This window comes from Vigna umbellata, chromosome 8 (assembly GCF_029865625.1).
Source record: "Vigna umbellata cultivar VRB3 chromosome 8, Vumbellata_1.0, whole genome shotgun sequence".
Classification (NCBI taxonomy): Eukaryota; Viridiplantae; Streptophyta; class Magnoliopsida; order Fabales; family Fabaceae; genus Vigna; species Vigna umbellata.
This window is the reverse complement of record NC_142172.1, coordinates 31,864,370-31,875,340: the sequence shown is the minus strand read 5'-3', so window position 1 is coordinate 31,875,340 and position 10,971 is coordinate 31,864,370. Positions and strand designations below refer to the sequence as shown.

The 10,971-nt window shown below is 36.3% G+C and overlaps 2 protein-coding genes across 2 annotated transcripts; both read left to right on the top strand.

The window, feature by feature from the left end:
• The first annotated feature begins 1,722 nt into the window (after positions 1-1,722).
• Positions 1,723-6,817, top strand: PPOX (Flavin containing amine oxidoreductase family). Its single transcript, XM_047312960.2, has 9 exons — positions 1,723-2,254; positions 2,629-2,814; positions 2,933-3,017; positions 3,850-3,997; positions 4,078-4,158; positions 4,253-4,424; positions 5,052-5,211; positions 5,368-5,471; positions 6,346-6,817. Exons 1-9 carry the CDS (start codon positions 1,859-1,861, stop codon positions 6,643-6,645), a joined length of 1,632 nt encoding a protein of 543 aa, XP_047168916.2. The 5' UTR covers positions 1,723-1,858; the 3' UTR covers positions 6,646-6,817.
• Positions 6,818-8,854: 2,037 nt separating this feature from the next.
• Positions 8,855-10,728, top strand: LOC124837556 (auxin-responsive protein IAA30-like). The gene is made up of 4 exons (XM_047312962.2): positions 8,855-9,527; positions 9,777-9,979; positions 10,076-10,175; positions 10,376-10,728. Exons 1-4 carry the CDS (start codon positions 9,358-9,360, stop codon positions 10,431-10,433), a joined length of 531 nt encoding a protein of 176 aa, XP_047168918.1. The 5' UTR covers positions 8,855-9,357; the 3' UTR covers positions 10,434-10,728.
• Positions 10,729-10,971: the final 243 nt, after the last annotated feature.

Sequence of the window (10,971 nt, the reverse complement as noted above, 5' to 3'; positions counted from 1 at the left end):
GTATATATATATATTTATATAAAATTAATTAAAAAAGCAATCAATCCATCTTTTGTTAGGATGAGTTAGAATTTTCAACGTTTCAGTATGAGTTCAATCTAATTCACTTTTGAAAGACCAATAATAAATGAGATCAAAATATACCAAATCACTAGTGTTGTTACCACTAACTTTCCATTTAATCACTCTACATATATTGAAGCCAATCAAAGCCAGAAATCCATTTTTACTTTTTTTTTTTAATATTTACTACTGCAAATTACTAAATACAAACTCAATGAAAGATTAAAGTTACATTGATTTTGGGATGAAGAACAATAAAAAACACTTGGAATGGTATATGCTTAAAAACTTGCTTCACATTTGACCAAAAAGAGATGCTATAGCCCCCGCCAACTTTTTATGTCCATCACTCCAGGTATATTGAAGCAAATCACAACAAAATAAAAATCCATTCTTTAACTTTCGAAACTGATTGTTTTTAAACGGGTAGTAATAGTTCAGATTGCCTTACGGTTTATAAATATATGATATTAGTGATTAATTATTAGGTTTGATACAATGATTATTTTCTATCCTAATAAAATATAAACTTCTTTATGAAACATATCTGACTTGAGTGTCAGAGTGTTTTCTGCAGGTCAACAACCCATTGGAATGGATCGCGTTCTCGGGGAGGATCAAAAGAGAGTAGAGCAAAGAAGGACGATCGACCCTCAGACCAATTCAATCGAAACATTTTGGCGTCCACCGTGGAACGAGCGACATTCCCATGAAGTCACGTAGAACAAGACACGCCCTCGGTCTGGACATCTCTACTTCGAATCAACACCAGGTTTTGCAACAAGAGTAAAAAATGAGGTAATAATTCCTAAATGCATGTCTTTTGTTTTGAGAACTTTCAGAAAGGTTCAGTCCTACATCCAACCTTGACAGGAAGGTACATAGCTGCGTTCAACCTTGTCAGGTTCTACCAACTCTTAAATTATAAAAATATTATGCACACGATGATTCAGAGCTGCGTTCAACCTTGTTTTAATTTTAAATTATAAATTATAAAATATTATGCACAGGATGGTTCAGACCTCAAATTGGTCAGGTTCTACCAACTCTTAATTTTAAATTATAAATTATAGAAATATCATGTGCAGAAATGTTTAAACCTACCTTCAACAGGTTATAATGGCCGCTCGGGAAAGTCAGAAAAATGACTTCAGAAATCCCCACTCAACGCAGGAACTCAGGAAAATAACTTCTGCGCTCGGGAAAGTCAGAAAAATGACTTTAGAAATCCTCTGCTTCAGAAATATCTCGGACTTGGGGGCTTATGTACTATATGAAGTAGATAACTTATGTCCAAGTACAATAATTATTTTCTATCCTAATAAAATATAAACATCTTTATAAAACATATCTGACTTGAGCGTCAGAATGTCTTTTGCAAATCACGTTCTAGTGAAGAATTGAAAATCAAAAGAGAACATAATAAAAAAGGACTACCGACCCTCACAACCAATTCAACCCAAACACAAAATAATTTATAAAACAGTTGCTTTTCATTTTGTTTCTTAAGCAATTTATAAAAACTGAGAAAAGTTTGTGTTTGTAAACATAAGTCATATTATTAGATGTGGGTAGTGACAAAACTATTATCATCCTAAATCTGATGTCAGAAACCCAATAAAATGTAAATATATAGTAAATTTTATGATGTAAGAATCAGAGTTTTTATTTTAGCCGATCAAAGAATCTTAGTGGTTGATCTATAGCGTGTTTCCGATTTTTCTTGTCTGTAGCACAGGTTGAAGATAACGAACAGTGCCGCCGTTATTTCCTCCTTCTCCACTGTGCGACCGCCATGGCTACCGTCTTCAACGACATCCTATTCCCGCCGAACCAAACCCTTCTCCGCCCCTCCCTCCATTTCCCAACCTCCCTCTTCACCTCACCCCCTCGAAAATTCCCTCGCTCTCGCCCTAACCCTACCTTCCGCTGCTCAATTGCCAAGGAATCCACCGCATCTCCGCCCATTACCAGAGACTCAGTCCCCGTCGACTGCGTAGTCGTCGGCGGAGGCATCAGCGGCCTCTGCATCGCTCAGGCCCTCTCCACTAAACACGCCAATTCCAATGTCGTCGTGACTGAGGCCCGAGACCGCGTTGGAGGCAACATTACCACGCTGGAGAGGGACGGGTATCTTTGGGAAGAAGGTCCCAACAGTTTTCAGCCCTCTGATCCAATGCTCACCATGGTGGTATGTAATGTTTCTTTTGCCCAATTTGGGATTGTGCCTAGCTCAACCTCATGTACTGAGGGTTGTCCCGGTTTATTTTGGTTGTGTGACTATTTAACGTGACATTTGTAACACAATTGGGTGCATGTTTGCTTTCCGTTGGTTTCCCCGAAAATCACATTGAAATACCAGCTAATGTGATGTTAGATAGTGTTTAGGAACTTCCGAGTTTGGATTCGATTATTAGTCGAAACGGCTTTAAGACATTTCGTAGATAGGCTCTTCTATAAGATGAAATAAAATTTTAAAATCATTTTCCCCAATGCTCATCCAAGCACACTTAGTGTCTCTGGTTGAATTGTTGTTGAAGTGATTTCTGTTGTTGCATTTTGTAGGTGGACAGTGGTTTAAAGGATGAGCTTGTTCTGGGGGATCCCAATGCACCTCGGTTTGTGTTGTGGAATGGAAAGTTGAGGCCCGTGCCCGGGAAGCCGTCAGATTTGCCTTTCTTTGACTTGATGAGCCTTGGTGGAAAGATCAGAGCTGGCTTTGGTGCGCTTGGGATTCGGCCTCCTCCTCCAGTGTGTCCTCTTTCGTTTCTTTGGTTATGTTTGTGTCAAATGCAATGTCCGAAAGGATGAAATGCAGATGTTCTTAATTTGGTTTTCTCATGTAATATAATGTTGACAAAGGTAACAGGGTCATGAGGAATCGGTTGAAGAGTTTGTTCGTCGGAACCTTGGTGATGAGGTTTTTGAACGATTAATAGAGCCTTTTTGCTCAGGTAAGAGCATTAACCTGTTTGCCATATTTAATTTTTTTTATTGTTGTTAACCGGTAACGAATCTTCTATTATTATGTACTGGTAGAGTTTTCTGTATTACTTTTGGATCTAGTGATATTCAGTTTTTGGCCATTAATATGTAATCCATCAAGATAGCTGAGTAATATCTCAATAGAATAAGTTTATTTCTGGAATGAAGTTCGTTACGCATTGTCTAACCTGTCTTTTGAAAACTGTGAAATTAAAGGTTTTCATACGGGGCAGTTTTTTTCTTAATTTAAGGCTATATTACTATGTTCATAATGGCACTTAGTAACCTCTTTTTGAGGCTTTTCAGTATAGTTCTAATTATTGTTCAGTGGTTCTTTGGTCCACATTGTAAAACTAGACTGAAAGCGTGATTTTCCAGTTTGGGAATTTTTTCGTGGCCAGGGAAAGGGTAATAACTTCTCAAGAAGCAAGTCCAATATGCTCTAGTTAGTTCATCACGATTCATAGCATGTGGTGGTTTTGACAACACTAAAACTTGGTTTACCACATTATCAAGTAATATTAACAAAACCACTTTTTCTTTCTTCCTTTATTTCCTGTTATAAATGCTATTGAAATATATGTACAAATAATCAATTGGACAAGCACTTACCGCAGATGTTATGTAAGTCAGCCACAATGTCCCATAAAAGACTTGATAGAGTCTTGTACTTTCTCTTTACTTAATCAGTGATTAGCTTACTTCATCTTGCTTTTTCTCTTCCATTCTTATTTTTCTACCTTTTTTTATGGCAGTCTTTGTTGCAAAAATGGTTGCTTACCTTAATTTTGTTATATACAGGGGTCTATGCAGGTGATCCTTCAAAATTAAGTATGAAAGCAGCATTCGGCAAAGTTTGGAAGCTGGAAAAAAATGGCGGTAGCATTATTGGTGGAACTTTCAAAGCAATACAAGAGAGAAATGCAGCTTCAAAACCACCTCGGGACCCGTAATACATTACTTGTTCTGGAGTTTCGGTATTTTCCACATAGTTCATGGAGTGTTTCACTAATTCAATTAATCATGTAGGCGTCTGCCAAAACCAAAGGGTCAGACAGTTGGATCTTTCCGGAAAGGACTTACCATGTTGCCAGAGGCCATTTCTTCTAGGTACTGAACGTTGCCTTGTACCAATATTCTAGTTAATTTCCTCTTATTCTCCAGATTGACTGACGATCCTTGTGATTTGTGATCCTGTTGACAGATTAGGGAACAAAGTAAAGTTATCTTGGAAGCTTATAAGTATCAGTAAATTGGAGAGCGGAGAGTACAGTTTGATGTATGAAACACCAGAAGGTGTGGTTTCTTTGCAGTGCAAAACTGTTGTCCTTACTATTCCTTCCCATGTTGCTAGTACATTGCTGCGTCCTCTGTCAGTAAGTTTCTTCCTCAAAGTGGGATTATATAATTTATTTGTGTTAATTAATGACTTCTTTTTTGTGGAATCCTTGAAATTGGGTGATATGACCTGTTGGAGTTGTGGTGTGGGAGTTATAGCAGGCATTTTTTGGTGCCTAATTGCTGGTCGTTAGTTTTCTTTGTTTGCATGCCTTTGGCTCTTTTGTTTGAGTGTGTTGTGAGTGGCACATGCATGTGCATATGCTTTTGTGCCTACGGTGGCATATGTCTCTATTTTTACTATCCTCTGAACTTTCAGAGCCATAATTGATTTCCTGTGCAAACACTGCCGCACTCAAACATAATGCAAAGGAAGGTACAATTTCCATTTTTCCAGGGCTCAGTTTTTCGTTGCACAGGACTTATCATATTTCTAAAAACCTCTGGGGGCGTTTGTTTTTCATGTTTTAATATCTCTTATTCCCATGAGAATTAAAGTTATTGTCTATAGTAACTGCGTTTCCTTTGATGGGCTTTTACTCAAGTCAAATAACAAAATGCATCTCAACAAATCAGTTTGATAAATGGCCATTTTTTGCCATGATAGTTCCCAATAAAAACATTGAGGACTGTATTTCCTGACAACCTTTTAATATCTCTTGCAGGCTGCTGCTGCAGATGCACTTTCAAAGTTTTATTACCCTCCAGTGGCTGCAGTTTCCATATCCTATCCCAAAGAAGCTATTAGATCAGAATGCTTGATAGATGGTGAACTGAAGGGGTTTGGTCAATTGCATCCACGTACCCAAGGAGTGGAGACATTAGGCGAGTATTAATTTTATAAAGCAAAAGTGAAGTCTTTCAACACAATAAGTTCCACATCATTTTAATTATTATCATTCATGTTAGAACTGCGCACTGTGGAGTAAATTCTAGTTTTTGACCGGTTTGATGAAAAGAGCATATTTGTGGGCTTGACAGGAACTATATACAGCTCATCACTTTTCCCCAACCGAGCACCTCCTGGAAGGGTTCTACTCTTGAATTACATTGGAGGGGCTACCAATACTGGAATTTTACAAAAGGTGACATTAATATGAAACATGAACTTTTAACATATATGGAATTGGTTGAGCTGTTATGGCATTCAATAGGGTGAATAGTAGCTTTTATGCGAAACGTCGAGGACGGTTGTGTACAGAACTGTTAGTTTTTTTTTTTTAAATAAGTATATAGGATTTGATTCTTTAAAGTATCAGGAAACTGCTTATTTTTAAAATAAACATATTATGTAAACACAAGAAAGCATAAATTTGCTATATTTAAAAATAAATCAGACACACTCATCCGATAAAGTGAGATTTTTGGTTATTGTAAGTTTACTCTACAGGAGTATTGTGAGTTTATTGTTCCGGTCAGAGGTGTTTTCCCCTACAAGAGCACCGTAGAGGGGCGTGTTTTATTGTGGTTTTGTTTTTTAGTTTCTTTAAAAAAAATATATAAGTTTTTTTTTCAAAAAAGGTGGGGGAAGATGTGAGAGTACTAGTTATGAAAAAACTGAATAGGAAAACAAAATAACTTAGTTGTTCTAGGTTTTTAAATTTTAAAAACGGATAGATTTTTTAATTTTTTTTAAATAATTAGTCTGTCGAATATTTTTCGTTCACTTTTTATGAACAAAAAATAATTTAAAAACAGGAATTAAATGGGCCCTAGATCTCCTGCTCTAATCATTATTGCTTGATGATTGGTGGTTCAGGGTTTTAGGCATGGATCTGTTGTTTGACTTCAAATGCTTGGCTCCAGATCTGTTATAAGTTTTTCTTTTTTTGTTTTTTTTTACATATTATCTACATTAACATTTTCTCATTTGAAACAAGTGCCATTTCTTTACCTGTATATTCAGGTTTGTTTCTTTTCCTTTTTCATTTCCTCCTAAATTGTATTTTTTTATGGCAGACGGACAGTGAACTTGTTGAAGCAGTTGATCGAGATTTGAGGAAAATGCTCATAAACCCAAATGCTCAGGATCCATTTGTATTGGGGGTGAGACTGTGGCCTCAAGCTATTCCCCAGTTCTTAATTGGCCATCTTGATCTTCTAGACGTTGCTAAAGGTTCTCTTAGAAATACTGGGTTTGAAGGACTGTTCCTTGGGGGCAACTATGTGTCTGGTGTTGCCTTGGGACGATGCGTTGAGGGAGCTTACGAGGCAGCAGCTGAAGTAAACGATTATCTCACAAATAGAGTGTACAAATAGTGGCAAATTTTGTTTTCATGAAATTGGTGGGAACTCTCGTGTTCCATTAAATTGTAATAATCACAGTTTCTCATATTCGTTCGTTAGGTTTTTGGTGGCTTCTACTGCAGATTATGTAAAATTCACTTTATTTTGTTCATTATCTATTAATACGTATTTAGGAGGACTGATAGCTATTGTTTTGTCACTCCATTCGTTCCCTCTAATGTAGGAGGATCAACGCAGTCAAAATCATAAGTTCAATCATAAACAAGTGCGATGCGATTTCGCAGGCCCTTGATTGTATGATCCCATCTACGCTCAGCATAAAGAATTTTTGGTTTTCACAAAATTGTGTAAACATGCATAATCAAAACTTCATATATTTATCCAACCATATTGAGCAACAGTTCGGGTTCACCACCTGATCAAGAAAATGATTTTCTGATTCAAGCAATAGAAGCGAGGCCCTCAAAAGAAAAAAATTATATTCGGAGAAGGTAATGGATGTTAGTGTGACAATTGCATGTTACATGATTGTGTAGCTGGGTGAAGGGTTTGAATAAAAAAAATTAGTTAAAAAGAGGGATAGAAAAAATAGAAAGTAAAAGAGATTGAGAGTGGGGACATGGTTACATGGGAGATGTAAAAGTTATACTATAAATAAAGTTTGACCTATGAATGAAAGTGATGATTTGTAAGGCATGGACAATGATGACGGAGAAGGCAAGCAATGAAAAACAAGATGATAGAAGAACGGGAAGGAGAAGGAAAATGGGCGATTTGGTCTTCACATTGCAAGACACATCTAATAGAGGTATTTAAGAAAAAGCGGATGTGGGTTACACCCTGCTTTTCTAATTCAACACAATCACTGTATTTGAGACCAAATGACAGATTCATGGCTAATCCAAGCAACCTTGTGGTTGGGATGGTGGGGAACATTTTACTTTTTTTCCTTTTCACCCTTTTCAACATTTTCTCATATATTCATCCCTTTTTACCTACCATTTCCCATATCTTTAGATCCAAGTAATTCTGCTTTTCTTCCCCCTCAAATTGTTCATTCTAACCTTCAACATGAGACCCAGCTACAACTCCAAAATGCACATCATCCTTCACTATCTCTATCTTCCCTTTCTCTTTTTGGTTCATTTGCCTCTCCACCAGATATGGTATAATGGTGGTCTTCCATTTTTTTTAACTTAATTTTGACGCGCAGGTACATTTTTTAATAAAAAAAAAACACTCTTCACAATATAACTTTTAAAGCAACATTATAAAATTAACAATTCTTAATTATTTGACAATTTACCTGAGAAAATAATATAATTATTGCAGTATCAATGTGTTACAATTAAATTCATTTTTATATACATTGAAAGAAGTTATCACTGTTAAATATGTTATGATTATTTTACTCAATAAAAAAGATATGAAAGAGGATATCACCATTAAATGTTCTAGAATTGCCATATTTTTCTAAAAGAGACAAATGATTTAAAATAAAGTAAAAGTGAGGAATAATTATTTCAACGTGAAGGGCTAATAAATTAAACATAAAATTACACTTTTTTAAAGTGGGTTTCCGATTCCAACATGTGTTTGATATTGCACAGAACTTATTCTCTTTTCCCTTTTTCTTTTCCTATGCTATCAAATCGAGTTGATTGCCAGTTCCCAGGACCAGATCTCGAGTTTTTTTGGCATAAAAAAGTCAATAAAATATTCAGACTTGTCACGTACTTCACGTTCACGAAGCGATTACATATGACCTTTTGTTCTTTCTTTATTAATTGTATCATCCTAAATTGCTTTTGATATTGATTACAGTGAAAACCAGGCATGCAAAATAATATGCAAAATGAACACATCAGAAAGAAATAAATGCACACGACAAGTCTGCACAAATGAAAGAAAAGGGTGGTGAAGTTTGTCTACTGCAGTTAATTCTTGAAAGGGAATGAGACAACACTTGTAGAAATTCTCATCTCATACTTTAAGTCTTTCTCTGCTATTCATACATGGATATGTTTTCCTTGGTACGTAGCACTATTTCTAGCCTCACTTCACTTGCACAAAATAATACATTTTGGTCTCTACAACTAAGATCCCCACGAGCAACACGATCATTATATATTGAACATCGATTACGTGGATATTACATGTTTCTGCAAGGTATCAGATATCAACATTAATGTTCTCTTGTCCACCCCAATTTTCATCCAACCAATTGTCTAATATTTAGGTTCATTCCATTCTCCTCAGAACAGAATCAGTCCATTACGGACCACACGCTTTGTCTAACTATTGTCTCTATAGTAATTGCCAAAAAAATCGTCTTCAAATGCCCACTAATTGAAGTGTTTAATCACAATAGTCTTGATGAACTCAAATCTGTATGCACCATGATATCAGCTGACTAGCTCATTAGTCCAAATATACTTATGAAGGCTGAATTATTAAACAAAAAACATGTTGACATAGTATAAATACCATGTTGATTTTTACTTATTTACACGTGTTGTTGTCGGCTACCATGACAACATTTTAGGTCTACCAATTGCATGGGAGGAAGAAAAAGAGGAGAGTGGCCAATGGAGGGTGGCGCAGCAGCTGAAAAAGTCTTCTTCAAACCTCTTCTCTTATTCTCTCTTTCTTTCTTGCTTTCTTTATTTAAGGCCTCTAATGTGGCGGCTTCATCTGTAATCTACCGAACCAGTTCCTTCCACAATGGGCAAAGCTTCTAGTTCTTCCTCCTCTTCAATCACCAGCTGCAGGAACAACCCTTCCAATTCAACTGCATCCTCTCTCACACACCAACACAGCCAACACCTTCGCACAGATCTTAGGCTTGGACTCAGCATTTCCGCCACTCAACATGTTGCCTCTTCCAGTTCAGGGTTTGTACAATATATATGAAAAACATGTCTGTCTTCATGAAATGTGGTACCCTCAGAAATCCAAGGGTTTTGCCACTGATATTGAGAAACTCTTTCTTTCTGTTCCTTATGTTCAAACTCATTCATCAAAACTCTTGGATTTCTAAGGGTACCATGTAGCAACTCTCTTTTATGACATCATGTGTTGTGGCTAGCCTGAAGTTGTTGTTGTTGACCCTCTCAAGTATTTTTCTCATTCTGATATGTTAGGGGGCATTGGCAACCGATGCAGCCACATCTAAGCAGTTATTCACAAGCTACTGAAGTTAATGATTGCAGCGATCATACGAGCTTCTTTGTGAAGGTTTACATGGAAGGCATTCCAATTGGTAGAAAACTCAATTTGTTAGCTCATGATGGCTATCACGAGTTAGTGAAGACCCTTGAACAAATGTTTGACACCACCATTTTGTGTATAATCTAATACTATTCTCTCATGGTTAGTTATTTTGACTATGTGTATGTAGCGTCTTTGTCTCCTAACAAGGGAATGTGGTCTTTTTTCACAGGGGGGACTGAGATGGATGGAGTTCAACAAGAGAGATGCCATGTTCTAACTTATGAAGATGGAGAAGGAGATTTGATCATGGTTGGGGACGTTCCATGGGAGTAAGTTAACCATAACTTTCTCTTACAAGCTCGTTTTCTTTCCTTTTTTTTAATAAAAAGAACAAAAGTAAACCTTTGCTTTCAAACAAAACTTGTTTTAGTTCAATTTGAGATCAAATTTCTACCCATTATTACTACATGGGGCTTTTACATTTTCTTCCATTTTAAGCACTGATGTACTTGCTTTTTTGGTCATGTAGGATGTTCCTTTCGGCTGTAAAAAGGTTGAAGATCACAAGGGTTGAGACATTTGGGTGATAAATGTTACAATATGACAAAAGACTGGTTCTTTTTGTGACTTAAATTTAGTCCTGAGACTCAATGTCAGTAGTCATCCTTATCAAAGTGGTGTATATTCTTAGTATGTTTGGATATTGAAAAGGGCTGAGATCACGAGAAAGGAAAATTCAAAGGAAAAGGAAAATGAAAGAAGAGAGTTTATATATAATTACATTTTTTTATTTTCATCCTTCCATAAAATTTCTAAATGAAAAAAGAGCAAAAATGCCTTTATTTTTGGTTTCTAAAAGTTTGGTCCTAGCTTTTCTCGTTACCGACGTAATTTCCCCGGTTGTTAAGACCCAGTTCCTCCGCGTTCTCTCACACAGAAAATGAATAAACCAAATGAAAATTGAACAAAAGCATATGGTTTAGACAGAAAGCAAAGTTGAAACATGCGAGGAATAAGGAGCAATAAAGGGACAGACATAATAGAATGTCGAGCACAATAAAGTAATGTTATAGTATGATTCATCTGAATTGTTTGATTTTGATATTTTGATTAGTCTATGTACAG